We start from the raw sequence: 22,202 nt of genomic DNA on the forward strand, positions 1-22,202 counted from the left end.
TGCAAGCTGGGGCTGCCTCCTCGGACCTCTCGCCACATCTGGGGAGGAGCACACGAGAGGGGACGCTGCTGTCCTCCAGGGAAGCCGGCCTGCACGGCAGTGGGAGGCCAGCAGCTGGCTCGCGAGGGGCAGGAGCATATGGACCCAAATGGCCCGCAGCGGGTGCCCCTGGGCAGCCGGAACAACGGGGCAGCAACGTGCCTGGGGAAGGTGTGCTATGTGGGGCCTCAGCCTCTCAGGAATGACGGTTGGGCTCACACCCCCAGGGAAGTGGCCAAAACCACCAGCAGAATGAAGCAGAGAGTGGGGGCAGGGAGAAGACAGGCGCTCCCCGTCACAGCCAGGGGCCGTGGTCCCGTAAAAGCACGGCTCAGATGCCGCCAGGAACAGCCACCGGCTCTCAGCGCGTGCACATGGGCCTCCGCCGTTGGGACAACACGCTGACGAGCAAGCTGGTGGCCCTGGGCCTGGCCGCAGGACTCGCCAGGGAGCAGGCCCAGCCCGGGCTCCAGGGGGCCGCCCCTCCGCAGACCTGCACCTCCCTGTGCCCAGGCCTTGCCCTGCGAGGCAAGTGCGCACTCCTTGCAGCATGTTTCCCGGACAACCCAACCCGCGGCGGTGGACAAGCACGCAGGGCTCGCTCGAGCTTAAGCCCAGGGCACGGGCCCCCGAGGGGCTGACCTCCTTCCCTGGACACGGCGGCCAGTCAGCCCACGTCTATGACGTGCTCGGCACCAACATTGGCGACGAGACACGTGGCTCCCGGCACAAAAGGTGGTGACCGGGGCGTGGAACATTACCCAGGACACGCAGCTAACGCTGTGGACACGCTGATGATGCCTCGGCTTGGGCCAGGCCAGGAGCTCTGCCCTCTCAGACACGAGGCAAGGTGTCTCTTCCCTCTGCTGAGGAAACTGATACAAATAGTTGCAGATTATTATGAAAAAATACATATTTGCTCCTAGAGCGAGAATTTAAAATCAGTTATTTATGGGACACAGCGCGTGAAGACGGAGCTGCCCCACGCTGATGGGACGGGGGTGAGGACGGGGGGCAGGTGCCCCTCGAGACCTTCAGCAGGCATCCCAAACAAGGAAGCCAAGCAGCCAGCTATGGGGCACTTGACCTGCAGACTCCATCTGCCTCCTCCCGTGACCTCGTCTTTTAATTCTGTAAAAACTGAAACACACAAAAACTGCTCTCCTGGGGACAGAACGTCAGTCTGAAGTTGCCCACACGGTCGGACCCACGCTGTGCTAACGACAACCAGCAGGTGTGAGCACTCCTCCAAGAGCCCCGGGGAGCCAGCCAGTGCCACTCAGCTGTGCCCTCCGCGCGTGACGTGGACCCGAACACTAGCCACGGACAACTGACTGGCCGGGCCCCAGCCGGCACTCTCCAAAGGCCCCTCCTCCAGGTCTTGAGTCCCAAGAACATGCAAAACACACGAAAGTCGATAGAGGCTCAGAGCAGGACTACGTACGACTCTCTTCCTGTAGGAGGAGAAGTGCAGACCTCTTCTGGCCCCGTCCCCCACCCGCCCCGCACCAGGCTCTGCCCAGGCAAAGGGAGCATCCGTCCTGCAGAGCCTGGGCTGCGGGGTACGAGCGGCGTGGCGCGTGCACCGAGGCTAGGAAACCTCGCTCAGACGCCCTCCTCCTCTGCCCCCGCAGGACAGGGGGCAGACAGGCCTGAGGATGGCCGACCGCCCCATGCACAGGTCTCCCTCTGAACGCTCCTGGCTCCAGACTCCGGCCAGCAGGCCCAGCCGCCTGGTTCCCTAGCCCTCCACGGGCGCCGGCCGGAGGTCCGAGCTCCGCAGCCCTGGGCTTTGGAGTCTGTTCTCCCAGCAGCCACAGGATGCTGTCCTCCAGCCTTCCTCCCCACGAGTAACTTCCAGGGTGTGAGCAAGGAAACGCGGCCACGGGGGTAACCCCGCATGTCTTCCCTCGTGTTCAGAACACGAATCACGTGCTAGCTTAACAAATTACCCGCGACCCCCCCAAGTCCGAACCAGCCTAGTTCTCCCAATAGTGCAATTACGAACTGACCTACAATAGCGACCTCTGAACTTCTTAAAATGACGACTGGGATTTTAAAATTCAGGCATGAATCCCAATGAGCGTGTGCATTTATTTACAAATATACATAGTGTTACTGTATTACACACATTCTAGAACAAAACAATTCTAAATGTATCAACTCTCGCTTTACTAAAACACGGTATAAATCATGATTTGAGTGAGGGCTCTTGCCGAGGCTCCTTCCTTAGGAAACACTGGGTTTATGGCTTCGTGGCACAACCACTTGAGACGTTCAAGTTCAGTTAATTCTGACTCTTGGTTTCAATTTCTATCACGTCCGAGAAAAGCCTCCTCACAGGACACACAGGTCAAGCTGGAACGCACGTCACTGGCTGTCCTCCTAAACTCTACCGCACCTTATTCAATCCCATCGACAATTTGGCCTCATTCTGTTAAAATTCGGGCAGCAAATTCCCGTACCCCCGACCACAGTCAGGTGCCGCTCCCGGCGAATTAGAAGGCATTGAATTTTAATGATTCTTATGATTAAGTCCAATCTACTAACACTCTTTGGGGCATTTTAAAACAAGTTTTAAAACTATGTTTGAGTTTTTTAAGCATTACGTTAAACTTAAAAAAATAAAAAATAAGTGACACGCATCGTTCTTCGCAACAAACCCCCAAACAATAACATAACACCCTCGACACCCCCCCGCTCTCCACAGACACGTCTCCTCTGAAAAGTGGCCGCTTCCTGCATCGTTGTCAAACACCATTAGTGAGGTTTTCCCTCGCAGGGGCTGTTTTAATACTACCGAAAACACCTGCTCAGTAGTGCATGACCACGGGCTGTCCCCGCTCAGACACGACCCACAAGTCACTCCAACATCAACGCACCGACTGTAAATGGTCGGGCTCTCTGTTGCTCGGCCCCGAGGGAATCAGCCAACTCTGGGCCACAGAACTTCCAGGATCACTTCCCATCTCCGTGCGAACAACCCGGAGACGCCACGGACGGCTTCCACGCAGGACGCAGTACGTGGTGAGCCAATGCGGCTCCCACCCCAGAAATGAGAGCAGCCTCGATCCTCTGCCTTGCCACCGGGGCGGGGGACGAGGCCACTGGGTGCCCAGAAAGCAGGGACAGGGTGGAATGAGTTCCAGGACCCCACCCCGGGGATCCTTCGTGGGGGGACGGCTCAGGCTGAGAGGCCCCCGCAGATACACGGGAACTATGGCCACTGAGACAGGGTGCAGCCCAGCCCCACGGGACCCCGCTGTCCACGGCCGGTTGCAGTCAGACAGGAGAGCAGAGAAAGCATAAGGCCCTGAGTGAGGGGACACACCGCAGGGCGGGTGCAGGACGACACCCGAGGACAAGGCAGCAGGATGGAGATGAACTGTGGCCACTTTGACCAGAGAGAGAGAGAAAGCGCTGACCAGACCGATCATCTGAAGCCTCCGGGGGACGGAGTCGGCCTCCAGTGACCATGAAGCCCCACCCAGCTCAACTACAGAGCAGGTCGACTCGACCCCTGCTCCCTGGACGCTCAGAAGATGCCCAGGTGAGGTGTGTCACTTACGTCCAAGTTGGCTATTCTGCGCCCAGCTTTCCTGCAGCACGACTCCCGCGGGAACATATGTGAGGTCCATCCTGCCGGTTTTCTGCCCATGGACGTGGTGAAAGGACCCCCGTCCAGTTCATGGGCACAGCCACCTTGCTTAGTCTCTGCTGTTCTTAGACACAAATGGACTTCCAGCATCAATAAAAAAAAAAAAAATACAGGGCACATCAAAAACCCCAGGAAAATGTGCCCCCCAACAAGAAATCGTCCATGGGACTCCTGCTGTCTCAGTCGCTGGGGAGCAAGCCTCTTGATCGTGGGGTCGGGAGTTTAAGCCCCACGTTGGGTGCAGAGGTCATGCAAAAAAAATAGATTTAAAAAAAAGTAGTAGTCAATAGAAGCAAACCTGGAGATGACTCAGACACTAGAGTTTGAGAGAGAAACTTTACGACAAATGTGTTTGAGGACCTGGAAAACAAGGAGGCCGACAGCCTCGAAGACAGCAGGTGGAACTCGAGAACAGAACCCACGTGATCAGGGAGGATGCGTCTGCCCACAGGCCGCCTACATGGCGAGCAGTCCCACCAAGGGCCCGGGTGGAAGCAGAAGGAAGATGCGGCAAGGTCAGCCAGCGTGGAGGGCCAGCCACCTGCGGGAAGCGGTCTCAGCCCGCACACAGGTGACCGCAGCCCAGGGGAGAGTCTGCGGCACGAGGACATCTGAGGAAGTCACAGGCAAGGACGCAGAGCGACACCACAGAGCCAGGAAGCCAAGTGGGAGACAGAGGAAGGGCCCTGCTGGGAGCGGGGCACGGAGCCAGTCCCGCACACAGCCACAACAGAGAGGAAGGGACGCCCTGCGTGCGAGGCGCTGGGGTACAGACCCCCACCCTCCCCCGAGTGCCGGCCCACGGCTCCGCGGGTACCACAGCATCCCCTGGCTGGCCGCCGTGACAGGGTGAGCCTGTGCCACCAGGGTGGGACCACAAACTGCCACCAGCGTCCCTCCTGGTTGACCTGTGTGTGCTGTGAAGCACTTGCATCTTGTCTTCTTTGCTGCACGCCCTCCCCGCCCTCTGGGACCGTGCCCTGGACGCCCCGGGCATGCACGCCACCCTGGGGACCACCTGGCTAGGACACGTGGGGGCCCTTAGCCCTCTTACAGGGCACTCCCAGATGTCGCCTGTGGCAGCCCGGGTCCCCAGGGTCCCCGTAGCAGGAGCACATCACCCACCCCTTCTGGAATCCGCCCTGAAGTCTGGTGTGCAGCATGTCTGGATTTGAGAGGAGACAGCTCAGAGCTCACAGGCCCAGGGGTCTGACTGGTGGGTCCCCGCTCCAGGACTGCAGCCAGGGCCTCAGGAGGCTGGGACCCTTCTCCCAGCTCCACCCTCCCCATCCCCTAAGGAAGGGACAGGACTCTGCGAGGAGGGGTGGGAGGCTAGCTTTCCACACGGTAGGGCCCCTGCCAGGGGGAAGCAGAGGCCGAGACCGGCCACCCCTGGCCTCCCGTCCCCAGCGAAGCCCCCTTGGGCACAGAACTCAGACCCCTCCAGTGACACAAGCCCTAGGCTTCAGACCAGGAGGGCAAGCAGCAGGGGTGCCCTGAGGGTGGCGCTGGGCCCACACTCCCTGGGGTGGACCATGGGGCTGCTGCGCTCTCCGCTGACCATCAGGGGTGCTGTGGGAGGCTATCGGGGTCACCACGAGCCTGTGTGAGACAAGACAGTCTGAGGCCCCTGTCGGCGGCACGAATCTCAGCCCCAGACAAGCTGCTCTGCACTGTTCCCTCGCTGCATTTTTATTAAAACCTCAAGCCCAGAATAAAGGCAGAGAAATACTTTATTTCCCTTCTTGAAGAGACACCTGGCAACACGTCCACGGAACAGTGTCCGTAATCACTTAGCCAGATCTCCGTACCGTTTCACTCAATTTTCTGGAGAGCGGGGGTATATTTTCAGAGCACAGAGATCTGCGTGTAATTTTCGCCCCCCTGCCTCCCACCCGGAGCCCCGCGGCGCCCGGCGGCTCCCTCCCGGCAGGCAGCCAGGGTGCGGCCAGAGCAGGTCACAGCCCTGCTGGACCTGCCCCCACACCCGGGATGGGGCTCGGGGCTCTGGCGCCAGCAGCCAGATTACGGAGGCCTGGAAACACCCTCAGGGCTCTGCACAGGGCAAGTCTGTGCGGACAGGTGCTGGAAAGTTCCCTGCCGCCGGGAGGCCCCTACAGCCAACCTCTGCACGCCAGGAGCTGTGGACGCGACCGTCTCGGGGAGGCCACCACCCCTGCAGACTCACCTGCCCGGTGACGCGGAGGCGCATGGACACAGTCATCCGACCAACAGGTTCTTAGACCCCCAAGCCGGCTGTGAGCCCTTGCTCCTCGGAGAGCGGGAGAGGGCTCCGAGTGGGGCCCCCCAGCCTCACCCCCCAGCCGGCCATGGACAGCTCACGAAACAGGCTCTCCAGACTTCACCTCGGGTTTCCCGCACCCCAAGCCGACTGTGGGGCGCAGGACCCGAGCTCATGAAGAGCTTGAGGTGTTTGCAGAAAGTGGGCAGACGACAGGCTGGAAACACATCTAGGAAAACATCTTACTAGTTCTTCAGCACAGCTTATGAGAGGACACGCCTGAACCAAAAAGCACGGCATCCCAGAACGCGGTCATTCAAGGTCCCGCAAGTCAAAGCAGCTGCCAACAGTCTTCTCCAGCCTTGCCTTGGGAGGGCAGCAGCTCTGGCCTACAAGCATAGGGCTGCAGAGCTTCAGATCCCTCACCCAGGGACGAAGCCCCCTAGCAAGATACCAACATCAGTCGGAGTGATGCCCAAGAAGGAGAATTCAAAATGGAAGGCCAGTCATTGGCTTGCACATGGTGACAGGGGTGGGCTCACCCCACTCACCACCTCCCTTTGAGCTGCCCCCCAAAGGGGTCTGAGCAAACGTATCCGTGGGCCATGAGCATCTCAGCTCTTCTCCTCTGGGAATGTCAGTGATCTGAAGCCCCAGACGCCACACTCTGAAATCCATCATGGCCTTCACACAGAGGCCATGCTCCAGGCAAGCAGAGTGGCACAGATACCACAGACCCATCCTTGGACACACAGGACCCCTCCGAGGAGTAACTGTGTCTCAGGAACTCCCTGATGCTTTCTCAAACTTCCCCGGAACCGCGCTGCAGCCTGACCCTTCCGCCTAACATTCCTTCCTCCCCGCGACACTTTTCCTTGAGGATCTGACCCGACTCATGCCCACCTGGCCTGACCAGGCTCCACCAAATCCCTCCCACCATTGTCCCTCCCTGGCATTTCTCCCAATAAAGCTCTCACGTAATTAATTCCACTTTGCTGTCTGCTTCTGGGGGAACCAGCACAGGTACACAGAAAATCCAATGAAGCTACACATAAGCTATTACAATTAGTGGATAACTTAGCAAGACTTCTGGATACAAAATCCACATATAAAATGTAAATGCACTTTTGTGTATCAGTAACAGGTAAAAATTCTATCTTAAATTTAAAAAAAAAAGAAAGAAAGAAAGAAAGAAAAAGAAAATACAATTGCATTTTTACAATGAGGCCCCTAAGAATCAATCTAACAAAAGTTGTGCTAACTCATCAAAGAGAAGTTCATAGAATGCTGAAAGGCATTAAGAGAGACAAAAGTAAACATGGAGAGATATACGATGTTCATGGATTGAAATAATCAATATAATAAATATGTCAACCTTTTTCCAAACTGATTTACAGACAGTACAACCCTAATCAAAACCTTATTCTTTGTTGGGGACTGGACTCTAAATTTATATGAAAGGAAAAAGGTCAGAAACAGCCAGGGGATTCTTGAAGAATTAAAGTTTGAAGCATTTCCTTGAGATATCAATGTTTATTATAAAACTATAGAAATTAGGACAGTCTTGTGTTGATGCAAGGAGAGACAATCTGACCAATGAACAAAAGCATGAATATATAGATTTTTGGCTTATACAGAGTAATATTTTAGATCAGGCTTCTCAATTATTGGTGCCCTGAAACAGAATACATTTATGGAAGTAAACGAATTGGACTCCCACCTCACACCATCTGTAAAAATTCATTCCGGGTAAATTAAAAAACAAAATGTGAAAGACAAAACCATTACGTGTTTATCGTCCCCAATTCCAGGGTTGGGAAGTATTTCTTAAACAAAAGGCAGCATTTGCTAATATAACATTTTTATGAAACACAGACTGGCAGATGGGTCCATACTGAAATTTAAAATAAGGAAAGACAACACCAAGCGAGCACATGGGAAGCTGAGGAAAGATGCATGCAGTATCTAGGACTGACAGAAGACTAGTGCATAAAGTATATGAGACCCCCATGAATCAGTAACAAAATGGTAAGAAACTCTCCAAAAAGTGCAAAAGACAGAAACAAGCTCACACGTGGAAAATCTCAATAGCAAGTAAACACATGAAAACACACCCAACCTCATTAACGGTGAAGAAATAGAAGCTGAAGCATGAGAGGCTAGAACACGGCAGCCAGACTGGCGAGGAGTCCGGCCATGTTTGTAATGCTAAAAACTGCACAGTCCAAACTCTCACAAACAATAAAATAGCTGAATACATTGTGGTGTGTCCAAAAAACTGGAATAATACAGAGCTCTAAGTGAACTTCAGTTACAACTGGACGTGTCGGTTCTCAACATGAGACTTACATTGTGGGTATCAATATGACCTCACATACAAGATGCTGAATTACATGGGATGCCTGGGGGGCTCGGTCAGTCGAGCATCTGCCTTTGGCTCAGGTCATGATCCCAGGGTCCTGGGATCGAGCCCCGCATCGGGCTCCCTGGTCAGGAGGGAGTCTGCTTCTCTTTCCTTCTGCCTCTCCCCCCTCCCCCAGCTTGTGCTTGCATGCTCTCGCTCTCTTCTCAAATAAATAAGAAAAAGAAAAGAAGAGGGGAGGGGAGGGGAGGAGAGGAAAAGGAAAACTGGAGTGACTGTAATATTGACAAAGTATATTTCAAAGCAAAGCATATTACCAGAGATTGTGAGGGTCACTTTACAATGATAAAGGAGGCCCATTGATCTAGGAAATATAACAATCCTAAATACTTATGAGCCTAACAATAGAGCTTCAAAATACATAGAGCAAAAACTGAGAGAAACGCAAGGAGAAAAATTCGTAATTATAATGAAAAGATTACAACTCTCTCTCAACAATCAATAGGAAAAATAGACAAAAATTAGCAAGAATGCAAAAGACTTAAACCTTATCCTAACGGACTTCAGAGAACACCATAAAACAGTAGAATAAACATCTTTAAATGTGTACACAGATATTTACCAAGATACACCCTACCTACGGTCATAAAACAAATCTCAATAAATTTAAATGGATGTTCTCTGACCACAGTGGGATTACACTATAAATCAGTAACAGAAAGGTATCTGCAAAATCCATAAAAATTTGGAAACCAATGAAAAACTTCTAAATAAATCCTAGGTCAAAGAATTAACAAAGGGAAACTGGAAAGTATTTTGAAAAGAAAAAAATGAAAGAACATATTAAAATTTGTAGAATGCAACAGAAAGATCTTACATCAATCACCTTCCATCTCAAGAAAGAAAAGAGAGAAAACTGCAAAGCAGAAGAAAAGAAATAATAAAGATCAGAGTAGAAATCAATAAAATAAAAAGCAGAAAACAATAGAGAAAATCAATGATGACAAACGCTGCTCATTTAGGAAGATAAATAAACGGATTCATCTCTAGCCAGAAATATGAGGAGACAAATCTCCCGGGCAGAATTTCACATAATCTATGTGGATCCTCCCCGAGAAGGTGGAGCATAAGTCCCCCCCTAAATGCGGGCTGCACACAGTGACCTCGTCCTCAAGAACACAGGATGGAACGCCATCCCCACCAGGCGATCAGGGTCAGGACCGGCGGTGACAAGCACGCTGGCAGTGTGCACCCTGGATTCCATGTGATGAGAAGGGCACCTTACCTCTGTGGTCTTCCTCCCCGGACTCACACTCCCAATCTAATCATGAGAAAAACATCAGACCAAACCCAGCCGGGGGGCATTCTGTAAAATATCTGACCAGTACTCCTCGAACTGTGCAGATCATAGAAGAAAGCCTGAGAAACCGTCACAGCCAGAAGGAGCCTAAGGAGACAGAAGCAGACGTCACGTGGCGTCCTGAACGGAGCCCGAGAGCAGAAAGAGCGCCGTCCCACAGAAATACACAGGCAGACACACAGGTAACTGATTATTTTCTAGGAGCAATATTGGAAAAGTAAAAAACACCCAGCAAAGTTAACTTTAATATCTTTTATTTAAGCAAACATATATAAAATATCACTTCAACATGTAATGGTATGAAAAATACTGAGCCATTTTACATTCCTTTTTTTTAACACTAAGTATTTGGAATTTGCAGTGTGTCTTACACGTACAGCACATCTCAGTTCAGAGCAGGCACATTTCAAGTGCTCAGAGCCATGATTTGAAGTTGACAACAACTGAAAACTACTATAATCATGGAGATGACTCTTGGTTAATTGCAGGCTAATACACAGACACCACTTCCTCTGACAAGTTTCATGTTGTGGTTAAAATGACAACAAAAAAGGAGCAGCAGCTCTGCTATGATTCCCTACGTGTACTCATTTGTCTGGAGTCTTCTCCCTGCAAACTGTACCTGTGGGAGACTGACCACACCATGGCTGAAATAAAAATCTCTGTGCTGACGAGCATAGAGCCTGATGGGTGCTCAAGTTTTTAAATAAGACTTAGACTGGGAGAAAATGTCTGCACATCACCTATGTGAGAAAAGACTTATATCCAGATACATAAAGAATTCTCAAAACCATAAGAAAACCACCCAATAAACATGGGCAAATATTTTAAGACACAATTTCATGGCAGATTAGCCTATGAAAACATGCTTGATGTCACAGACATCAGGGAGATGACGCACTGTGCCCCCCGTGAGGACCCCCAGCAGTGAGAGGGCACTCGGGCAAGTGGGGACAAGAGAGTAACAGGCGCTGACCACGCCGGCCAGTCTCTGAAGACGTCAGCCATAAGCCGACCTCAGGCGCAGCCGTCCTCTCTCCCGATCACCGGAAAAATGAAGGCATTTATCTTGCACCCCTGTTCACAGCAGCTTTCTTCGTAACACTCAAACACCAGCGACAATGTGAATGGCCAGCCATAGGTGACTACGTTTTCTTGTGTGGTAGCAGGTAGAGCTCTTCAATTTTTTTCCAAATGGTTTGCCCAAAGTCATTTACCCCAAAGCATCTGTTGAGTAATCAATTCATGCATCTCTGATGTGGCCCTTCAGACTCTAAAGACCCATGAACACCGGCTCTTGGATACTCTGTCGTAGTCTGCTGAGGTTTCTTTCCGTTCCTGTGTCCTACTGTCATACATGGTAGTGCCCTATTTTTATATACAATTTGATAAATTTCTGTGTGTTTTTCTATTTTCTTTTTCAGAAAAAAAAGTTGAGAGGGGAAAAAAAAAAGCAAACTTCCTAGACATTTCGAACTGTAACTATACCCGTAGTCAGAAAAATAAGAGAATTACAGATAAGTCAGGAATTACTGACATGGGAGAAGCGCCCATGAAAGCCTGTGATGTAACTGAAGTTAATGCAGAGAACGATTCAGTCAGAAACTCAGCGAGAGAAAGAAACTCCGTAAGCATTCAATTTGGGGAAATAAACCAAAAGAGAAAGAGGAAGGTATTAAATACGGAACAGTAATGTATAACGCAAAAAATGGCATCCATACATAGTAAAATGATATCAAGAGATGATTCTTGAAAGGCATAAACTATTATCACACTGGTAAAAGTGAGCAGGAAGAAAGGAAAACACAAATACAGAATTAGGAATGAAAGGGCTATAACTCAAATATGAGTATTTCAGTAACTCTAAAGGATCTATATAAAAATTAACGCCAACAAATTCAAAAGCGCTACATGAAAACACGATTTTCTAGAAACAAAAATGAGCTTGAACTCAGAAATCTGGTAGTCTCATCAGCAGAGTAAGAAAGGAAAGGGTTGTTTATAAACTACCCGCCAGAAGTGTCCAGCGATTGGACGTGGTTGAAACTGAGCAGGGTCGTGGGAAAGACCGACCCTCCTTCAGGACAGTGACCCTCCCACTGTGTCCCAGTCCCACAGACCCGGGCAGCACAGCCCAAGTCACTGAGGACTGAGCGGCTCTGGCTTTCCCATGTGGGCTGCACTCACCTGATCATTTCCACACACCTGTAAATACGGTGCTCCTGAATTCTAAATTCCCACGTGCAAATGCACACAAGCAGGGCAGTGCGTCCTCTTGGCTCCGAGGCCCTGCCAGCTACGTTCGGCTCTACACAAGTCTTCTGGAATGACTGGGTAGGAGGCTTGTCCTCGCTGCTTGTGGCCACAGCGTTCACAGCAGCATTCCCAGCCAGTAGCAGCCATGCCACCATGGGCCACTAGCCCACCTGCCAGCTCCGCGGTCTGCGCGACCTCCACAGATAACACTCAGCACTTCACGCAGACTTTGTGCCTTGTGACCCACCTTGAGTATGACCATGGTTATTTGATAAAAGTGCTTTCTTCCTAGGAAGCGGGATGTCCGTGTTCTGTCCTATCGAGCCAGGACACACTCTCCATAGGGCTGGGAGAATCACGACGCCGTGAGTGCCACTGCGGACATGCATGTACGCAGGAAGGAGAGGTGGCCCCCTCCGCTCTTCAGTCAAGCCCACCAACCCAACAGGACTCAAGGGAGCCAAGTCCTGACCAGGGGTGGTCTGTGCCTGCAGCCACGGTACCGGACCTTCCTGGGCAATAAGAGGCATCCTCAATGGCTGGAAAGCTGAGCTGGGCTCACGGGAGCCAGCCAGTCCACCGGAAACACGAGAGCTCCTTTAGTAAGAATCTGCTAAAAACGTGACCCGACGCACACAACTCGGATCTTCACAACAACCTGAAAGGATAACCTTTCAGGGGCCACACCGGAACATCTGCCTCCATAGATGACTTGCTCTTGCAACGGGCTCTCCCACCTCAACCACCAAGAGGGGAGCGCCAACTCCTCACTGATGAGACCCCACTCTGTGACAGGCCTGCCCATTCACATGGCGTCTCCAGTGGGGTCTGAAACGAGCTCTGCAAGGCCTCGTTGATGGCACACCACCCTCCGGGCTGCCCGGGCCCTTCTGTGACCCTATCTCTGTCTGCCAGACCCACCACTCTGTCCCGAGACCTGCCAGGGTCATCCTGGCCGCACTGGAAGGCCCCTCTCAGAGAGCACCTCCATAACCCACAAATCGTGCCTAAGACAAATCGAGCCATTGTGCCTGATGGCTCCTAAGCTCGAATGGAGGTTTAGTCCCCAAATCTGGATTAGCGTCTTCCAGAGTGGTTTCCACTGAAGACTAAAGGAAAAATGCTTTGGAGAAAATAAAAACAGGCTCCAAGGTCAAAAATCTTTGGGAAATTTCTCTGGGAGAGAGAGGCGACCCCTGTTTTTCAAAAGTCCACATTATGCCACTTTGCTTTCACGGAAGAGCTCCATCAGTAGCTGTTCCGAGGGGATTCGTGCGCAGGAAGAGTGGCAGAGCGCACGGAGCACTCAGCGTCGGGTCTGCAGTGGGCAGCCATGCTCAGCACCCTCCGGGGACGTGCTCGCACCTCAGCGCCCAGCCCCCGGGGCTCTGAGCTGCGCCTGCTGGCACCTGTCCTCTGTTGGCAAGAGGTGTCCTAAGGAAAGCCCGAGACGGGTCACTTCGGGGTCTGGGAGCGCGCAAACACCTCCCCCCGCCCCCCGCAACGAGCTAATGGTGATCCCTGCTTTGCCCTACTCAGATTGGGCTGGCGAAAGTCTGCCCAGGTCTGCCCACTTGGGGACTGTGGGGCATCCCGTACGGAACACACCGTTGGGAAACGTTCCGGTAGAGAAACTGGCTTCCAATTTCCTATTTTACAAATTTTTAATCTAAAACTGAACTGGTATCCTAAAAACTACTGGCCTTCACCACAGATTCATCTCTGCAGAGCCAGGACTCCTAACTGCCCCTCTGGTCCGAAAGGGACTCCCACGGGAACATCAGACAGCCGAATGGAGGGGGGCCCGAGCACGGAGAGGTGCCCCCCTGCCCCCGGCTCCGCCCAAAGGCCTCACACGGTCCATTTCCCAGGCTTCATCGACGGCACAGTTCACGCCCGGATGCGCCTCACATCAAACTGCCAATGCGGCCCGCGAACCTGGCGGGTGAACTCGATCTCTTCCCAGGTATTCACTCAAGGAAGAACTGATACATCTGAAAGATAACTGCTTTAATTCTCTACGATTCACTTATGCAACATCATAAAGGCAGATTTATGTGACTTGATAGGACATTTTTACAAAAAACAGTTTCCCCCACATCTGGTCAGTAGTATATAAATATTTACAATGAAAAAATAGGCAAGGAGAAAGGAAATCTTCATTATTCAAGTCAGTTTCTTTCCAATGTTTATCAGAATTTGAAAATAAAATAGCTCATTAACTTTCTAGTCATCCGTATTTACATCACTTCAGCCGACAGATGGAGAAATCGAGGCTTGCGGGTGTTCTGTTCACGCCCCCCCAAACTAGTTCTACACTAGTTTAGAAGTTATCTGAAAGAGTAAATTAAATATAAAAATGTAAACTTTGAAGGAAGATAAACTTTGAAAGAAGGATAAACGTGTACAGATTCTTCCAGAGGTTAGTATCTTACACACTACAAACCAAAATAAAACGCTCCATGTATTTTCTTAGTAGGACGTTCTGTGTCAATTTGATTATATAACAACAATTACCTCCAAGGAGGGTGTTAAAAAAATAGCAACGACATTACCATCTTAACTGACAAACATCCATCCGCTCTAATCTTCTCTAAAAGCAACTGTGATTTCTTAAAAAGTGACAAATATAAATTATATCATGGAGAGCTTAAGAAGCCTCAACAGTGGTATCTCTTGAATACGAAGGCTTTAAAAAATAAATCTGAATAGTGCAAACCAGCCTGTTTAACTTAGTGCTCGTACAAACGTATTCACCTCCGATGTAGAGAAACATGACTGACTCTACCAGACGCCATGCCGTCGAAAACACTGAAGGACTTGTGGGCAGGAACGGTGGACGTCCGCAGCATGCCAGCGGCCTTGAGGATTTAAACGTGAATGTGTGTCTCGTAATGGAATTCCCAGCGTGCGCAGCTCCCTGTGAGGACAGGGAAGGGCTCACGCATGGGAGCCGCGCCGCCCTCGAGAGCCCAGAGACACTCGGAGCCTTGGCTCTCTGGCTTCATAATGCTCGTTAAAGTCCAACCTGAAGCTAAGAAACCGAAGACTTTCATCAGAGCTGGTCGTCAGCAACACCAGAAACTGCTGCACGATGCCCTAAAAACAAGAAAAAGTATCTTTTTCAGAAGGGAGCCTTCCACAAACACACCACCCCCCTCGCCACCACAGCCTCATCTGGGCTGGTTTCTCCTTCCAGATCAACAATGTTCCATAAACACCCGCCATGGCGGGTGTCCCAAAGGGAGGACAACTGCTCCAGGAACCCAAGTTCATCGAGCCAATGGCAGCCGTGTTAGGAAGAGATACCCGTGTCCACAAATACATGCACAATCAATAAATTTTATTTAAAAGACCTTCCTTTCTGCCCTAAGTTCTATAAGAATAAGTAAAACAGCAAAGGTTCTGATGTTAAAAAAGCCTATTCTTTTTCTTTTAAATATAAAGTCCAGCGTTCCACTTTCCATCTTTCATATGAATCACAGAGCCCTCCCAGGAAAACTAAAAAACATGAGACACAATACGCCTCTAAACCATGACCGTAGGGTCCCCTGGTCCTTGCGGATGTGGGCTGAGTCACCTTCCTGAAGACCGGGCAGAGTGCGGCTACGTCACCTCCTTCTCAGGGGCTTTGTAAAGGCGAGGGGACATGACAGCAGTGTACTCCAACTTTCATACAACAAACACTGGCCTCGTCTCCACACGGCTGGGTCACTTAGGAGTACAAACCCCATCCTTGCAGGGCTCCTGAGTCACAGCCAGCAGGTGTGTCCAAAGTAGGCGATGTTTATCTCCATGCTTGCAGACCTGGGAAAGGTCCCATCTGCAGAGAAGTCGCCACTGAAACACCACATCCCATCAGTCCTTCCAAACCCTAACAGCATCTCGGTCCCTCTCCGAGCTCCCGGGGACTCAGGTATGTCACGCAAGGGAACTCACACCTGAGCAAGCACAGAGTGGGATGCTGTGGACAGTCCTGTGTCCTTCTGGGAGACCAAGGGCTTACCAAACAGTCCCTAAGGAATTCTATTGCTAAACGTATAGGCAGTGGCTTCTTGTCAGGTGGTGATGTGTGACACTCACAACAATAAACTATGGGTAGTAAGGAGGGCACGTATTGCATGGTGCACTGGGTGTTATACACAACTACTGAATCATCGAGCTTTACATCAGAAACCAGGGATGTACTGTGTGGTGACTAACATAATAAAAAAAATATTATTATAATAAAAAAAAAGTAATTCTTTGGAAAAAAAGAAAAAAAAAGAAACTGTGGGGAACACTTCTGTCCCCAGGCTGGGGACTCCGGGTGAGACCGTTAGTGAGCAGTAAGTGATCGCAGCTGCTGACACCCTGCTGTTTCAGGCACCAATTATTCAGAGAACAGAAAAGGACTTTTTCTGTTACAGAAAAGAAATCCCAATGACCATGATTTACAAAGAAGATTAAGACTATAATTTAAGTAAAACTGGGATTATACAGATTAAGATTACTTTTTAAAAATGTATTAAGTCTCGGGGCACCTGGGTGGCTCAGTCGGCGAAGCGTCTGCCTTCAGGTCAGGTCGTGATCCCAGGGTCCTGGGATCGAGCCCCAAGAGGGGCTCCCTGCTCAGCGAGGAGGCTCCCTCTCCCTCTGCCTGCCGCTCCCCCTGCTCATGTGCTCTCTCTGTGTCTCTCTTTCTCAAATAAATAATTAAAATCTTTAAAACAAATGTATTAAGTCTCTCAGGAAAATGTGTACCCATTCCTCTCTCTTTCAGAAGTGAGCACAACGACACCCATTTTTAACTTCGGCTTACTCTGCTGCAGGAGTACTACCACCTTCACCGCGAGCACAGAACCACCACGACGTACCCATCTTTAAGAAACATGAGTCCATACGGTGCCTACAACACGGGCTCTAGCAGCTATTTCACTATCAAAACACCTATCCGGTGAGGGTATTTTTGCACTGAACATAATCCCACCTTTGCCACCATTTAGGAAATATTTTCAACAAACACGCTGTGGTAGCTAATGTCAGAAGAAGACCACCTACGAGAGGGACAAGGTCCTCCCGCGCCCACGTTATGCTGAAGACAACCGCTGAAAGTATGAGGACCCGGGGAAATAAACCAGATGCCTATGGTACAGGGAGGTAGTTTCATTTTAAATTTTGAACCACATGGAGATGTTAGCACACAGAAACGTAATTTTTAAAGGTTTCAACGTCAATACTTGTCTAATTAGTTACCAGCAACTGAATGTAAAAATTCTTCAATCTTTTCACCTGTATTTCCATCACTAAAATCACACTGAGAAACCGATGGAAATAGGAACCAAACCCACAACATAAAAATCAAAAGCAGAGCCCGGGGACTCTGTGTATCCGCTCTTCTCCCAGCCTCCCGGGTCTGTGGGCCGAGTTCGGCGCCCGCCTCCTGGCGCGCTCGGCTCCCCCCGCAGCAGCTCCCTGCACACCTTCGCACCTTCCTGCCTCACTGGGGCTCCACCCACTGCTGACAACACCAGAACGTCCCAGGCCAGCAGCCCAAGTCAGCCCAGGATCCCCGGGAAGGTCACAGCCAAGACTAGGCCCCACAGTGGGTGGTGGGTGGACTGAAAGGACTCCTTTTTAATCATTTTGACAGCAACGGTCAACTGCAGGGAAAGAGCAATGTGATTCGGACACTCTGGTGTCACTCCAATGCGCACCTGGTAGAAATGTGTCAAAATCCGCAGCTGCGAGCACATTTTCGGTATAGACTCTCGAAATTCCTGAATCCTCTTGTCCTCCTCCTCCTCCTCGGCTGCCGTCACTCCCCACCGGCCCTGAAGAATCCAAAGGACCAGATCAAATTAAAACCCGGGGGCAAGAAGCTGCCAGGGTGGGACCGGGCTGGCAGGGGAGGGTGGGGAGACACACGCTTTTCATGCCCTTCGTGCTGCTGAACACTTTGACCATAATCTGCGGATGCCCAACTGAGCTCTTGATTACTTTTTCCAATTAATAAGATACCTCGGAGATAGTTTGCATCCATACACATGAGCACACAGACAGCTCCCTCGTTTTTAATACCTACAGTCCTAAGCTGCATAACACGTAACACTTCCAATCATTTGTCACAAGCTAACCAGGCTGTGGTTACTAAAAGCAATGCCTTGTATCTTCCCATCACTGCGGACACATTTCTAACACAGACCTTATACATAAAAGCAGAACCAGGCTGTTCAAAGCACTGAAGCCCATTAACCCTTGACTTTGCTTCTTGCTATTTCTCCTAAGCATGGTGGGTCTTTTTGTACTGGACATATACCTACTTCTATCTTTAAAAGACAGTTCTTAATGAATGGTGACTCTAATTAAATGCCTTTTCAGCTTATATAGGAATGAGCACAGGACTCTAGTCTTTTTATCAACAGGGTTCTCTTACTGTGACACAATAATAAACTTTAATTTCTTTTACAGCTATTCTTTCTGTCAGTGCTTTAGCGTTTTACCTATCACGTTCAGATTCACAGCCCACCTCGTGGTGGCTGCGTGTGTGCGAGGCAGGGTCGAGATACCACCCCTAACACCGTGTATCGACGTTCTCAGGGGAGAACGAACGATCCCAGAATGTGTGGGGCTGCTTCTGGACGGTACTCTGCACCCCCCTCAATGTCCTGCCGGAGCCGGCACCATTCTCCTCACTGCTCTAATTGTGCAAATCTTGAGGGTGTATGCGTACTCAACTAGAAACCTGTATTGTCAAATTTGGTTCTCATTCAAAATTCTCTTCACTGATGCTACGCCCTATGTATTTCCACATAAATTTTAGAATTAGTTTATCATTTTCTACCCCCCAAAATTAAACCCACAAAACCCCCCGAAACTGTAGGGGTTTAGAACTGGGGCTGCACTAAATCTACCAGCTCTCCAAACCATGAACACAGCTGACGCCTCTCCTTATCAAGGGGCCCTTTACGATCTCTGTGACGCAGTGGTAAGGGGCCAGAGAGCACGCACTTTGGGGTTTGTGGGCCCCCGACCTGTGCTGTTAGTCAGCTCTACCAGGAGAGCACACGAGCCACTACGGACAACGTAGAAATCACTGGCACAGCTTCTCCAGTAAAACTCCACCTACAAACACACAGGAGGCCAGGCCTGGCCTGCGGACCCTCAGTTGCCAAGCCCTGTTGTATAGTTTTCTGTACAAGGGCCATTACATATATTTTATTACATTTTAATGCTCTCTTAAAGACATTTTTAAAATTTCATTTTGTTTGTGGCTGATGGAAACAGAAGTGATTTTTGCGTACTGACCTTGTTCACTGCCACCTTGATAAAGTCACTTATTAATTCTAGTTAACTTACCTAAAGATTATTTTGAGTTTTCTATGTCCACAACCACGACTTTTGCCCCCTACCCCCCCCCAAAAAAGAGACGGCTCGGTTGTGTGTTTGCACTTGTACTTCTTACTCTCGGTCCACCACAGCCACGCTGAACCAAGCGCTCATTGCCCTGGGTCTCAGCCCCGGACCTGCACCATTAAGCAAGAGCTTTTGACTCAGGCCTTTCAGGCAAACCTTCTATCACATCTTCCTTACTATCAAAGGATCTTACCATTGAGATAATCATGTAATTGTCTCCTTTAGTTTGTAAATGTGGTGAATTACAGTATTTTCATCAGAATGATACACGAACTTTGTACTTCCGGGATGAACCTACTTCCGGGATGAACCAAAGCTTGTTTGTTGTCCTACCGTTTGATACATCCTAACTTGGTGACACTGTCTTTGGGCTTCGTGACACAGACCCACACAGAGCAGAAAGCAACAAAGGCCAGGCTTGTCTAAATGCTTTGTTTCCTAGATTTGACTTTAGAACCAGGTAAGTATTTTACAAAGTTAAATTCAATTTTGTTTCATAAGTTAAAAGCAAAAACGAAACCAATTAATTTGCATACTGAGCCGGGGGCCTAACCTCAAGGGAGTAATTATGTCAGGTGCGTTACAAGCTGGGTTCTGATGTGCACGACTAGCCTGCGTCCTGCTCACGAACTACTGTTGCTGCCCTGCTGGGGCACGCGTGTGGGGACAGCTGTGTGCACATCTGTGTCTGCTGGGGCGGCGGGGGGGGGGGGGGGGGGGGGGGGGCTGTCGACAGCAGGTAACAGTCTGCTCTATTAGAAACCAGGATTTCCAATGTAGATTAAGATAGAAAAAAGTCCCTTTAATCCTGAACTTGAACTGGAAATATCATTATAAACCTAAAGGAAAAGAGGAAGGAAGCAGAGAACCCCGGGGCACAGGACATGGAGCGTGGCTCTGACAGGAAGACCAGGTCCACTCAGGGGCGGAGGCAGGCGGCCGGCTCCTCACAGCACAAGCAGGGCTCTGGAGCTCGGGGCTGAGTCCTCTCGCACAGTCTCTTTAGAACTGCAATGGACGCTGGGTCTAAGTGAGTCCTTCTTCAATTATTTTGCCCACTGAATTTAAATAATATCTCAGATACAGTTCCAGCTTTAACTGGCCCAAGGTATCCCTAAGCGCATCCGAATGAACACACTGAATAATCCCGACTCGTTATGCAGATCTGTTCCACTCCAGCGCCAACGGCCTAGAGTCTGGAAAGAGAACCATCAACTCTCACACAACTGGCCGCCCCGCTGTTAGAAAATTCTGAGGACTGATTTTTGCAGATTTTATATAGTTTAGTAATGCTCCAGAAGGGCAGGTTCTCTGGGGCCGTGGGCAGCTTTAAAAATCACAGCAGTGACAAGCTTTCACTGAATGCTTTGCCAAATGCTAAATAACAGACAAACCTGACACAGGTCAGTGAGCCCCCGCACGGGGTCTTACTTAGCTGCTCCCATTGTATAGTGACGGGAACCTGTCTCAAAGAAGTCAAACCACCCAAAGGCACAATGCCGGTGAGCACGGTCAGGGTGGAGTCTTCGGTTGGCCTGGCACCTGGGTGTGCCCACCACAGGCCAGGTGGCATTTCAGGGTCACAAACACACACCCAATCTCAGAGATACAAGTGAAGGAAGCCCCTCCTTCTGTTTCCAAAACACCCTGAGGAGATAGCATGTGCTCTAAGTGGTTGTGAGTTTTCCAAACTGAACAGGATCCTAACACAAGATTTAAGGGAACACATAAAAATAAAACTAATCAAACTGTTCTCTAAAAAATCTGTCATCACCCTGGGGTACCTGGGTGGTGCACGGTCAGTTAAGTGTCCACTCTTGATTTCGGCTTAAGCCCCATGTCAGGCTCTGCACTTGGTGGGGAGTCTCCTTAGGATTCATCCTCTCTCAATCAAGCAATCAATCAATCCTTTAAATAATTTGTCAGCATCCCAAGAATTAACACCTTGGAAAAGTAAAAGTCACAGAGATGAAATCAAATACAAGAAATCCCATAAACTGCCACACTTGCTCAATGCACCTTCGCAAGCTCATGGGTTTGGAAGGTCACTGAAAGTAGCCCCAAGTGCAGAGCTCTGGTTCCCACATGTCCACGTGTGCCCGCCAGCAGGAGGTGACCAGGCGATACGGAGCCGGGACCAGTCCTCCGAGCCGCCAGCGCCCACGGACAGCTGCACCCACGGGCTTCCTCACGGACTCCAGTGCACGCCATCCTTATGCCCACGACAGGATGACAGCGAGGGTGACCACTCCGCGTGGACCCATCAGTGCCTCCTTGGGACTCCAGATGCAGATGTGAGCACCGTCCCCAGGAGCATTTCAGCGTTAACGTTACTTGTGTTCGTGCTGATGGTGGCAATAAGCTCGCTGTTAAACGAGAAGCGCGCCGGGGGAACAGCCGTACCTCCACGTCGTGCCGCTGCTTCTTCTCTTCGAACTGGAGTCGTCTCTGGAGCTCCTCCAGGGCGGCTCTGTAGATGGCGTCTTGAGTGTTCTGAAGCTCAATGATCTGATCAAACACGGCTCTGAGCTGATTCAAAAGTGCCTGAAGACCGGAGGCAAAAAAGAGACTGTAAGACAAGGTATCCACTCACGCTCTTACACTGCTCTTTGCCTATCCGCTGCTGTGTCCCGAACACCCTCACGGCGGCCTCACCAACAGCAGCGCGGCCCCAGGTTGCGGGGCTGTCAGCGAGCGTCAGGAAGGAACGGAAGAGCAAGTCCATTTCATTCACTCTTTGGTGCCACACGCACCAAGACCAGACAAGGAGGATATGAGAAAGGAGATTCTTAGTATAATAAAAAAACCAAATTCAGCACAGTGTTTAAAAAACCAGTGTCCAGCAGGACTGAAAGGATGGTTCAACACTAGAAACACATCGCCGTGGCTG

At 50.4% G+C, this 22,202-nt stretch overlaps 1 protein-coding gene across 3 annotated transcripts in view; it reads right to left on the reverse strand.

The window, feature by feature from the left end:
* Positions 1 to 10,220: 10,220 nt before the first annotated feature.
* Positions 10,221 to 22,202, reverse strand: part of TUBGCP3 (tubulin gamma complex associated protein 3) — a 74,331-nt gene continuing 62,349 nt past the window's right edge. Inside the window, exons 20-23 of one of the 3 annotated variants that reach the window (XR_002141525.2) lie at positions 21,716 to 21,856; positions 17,614 to 17,730; positions 14,675 to 15,016; positions 10,221 to 14,251 (exon numbers count right to left, since the gene is read on the reverse strand). Coding sequence is in view for 1 of the 3 variants with exons in the window: in XM_002930580.4 (XP_002930626.1) it covers positions 14,858 to 15,016; positions 17,614 to 17,730; positions 21,716 to 21,856 (417 nt within the window). In the remaining 2 variants the exon portion in view is untranslated. Of the gene's footprint in view, positions 15,017 to 17,613; positions 17,731 to 21,096; positions 21,257 to 21,715; positions 21,857 to 22,202 lie in introns of those variants that run through there. The other 2 variants (XM_002930580.4, XR_004626833.1) reach the window with 2 other exon arrangements.

This window comes from Ailuropoda melanoleuca, chromosome 7 (assembly GCF_002007445.2).
Source record: "Ailuropoda melanoleuca isolate Jingjing chromosome 7, ASM200744v2, whole genome shotgun sequence".
NCBI lineage: Eukaryota > Metazoa > Chordata > Mammalia > Carnivora > Ursidae > Ailuropoda > Ailuropoda melanoleuca.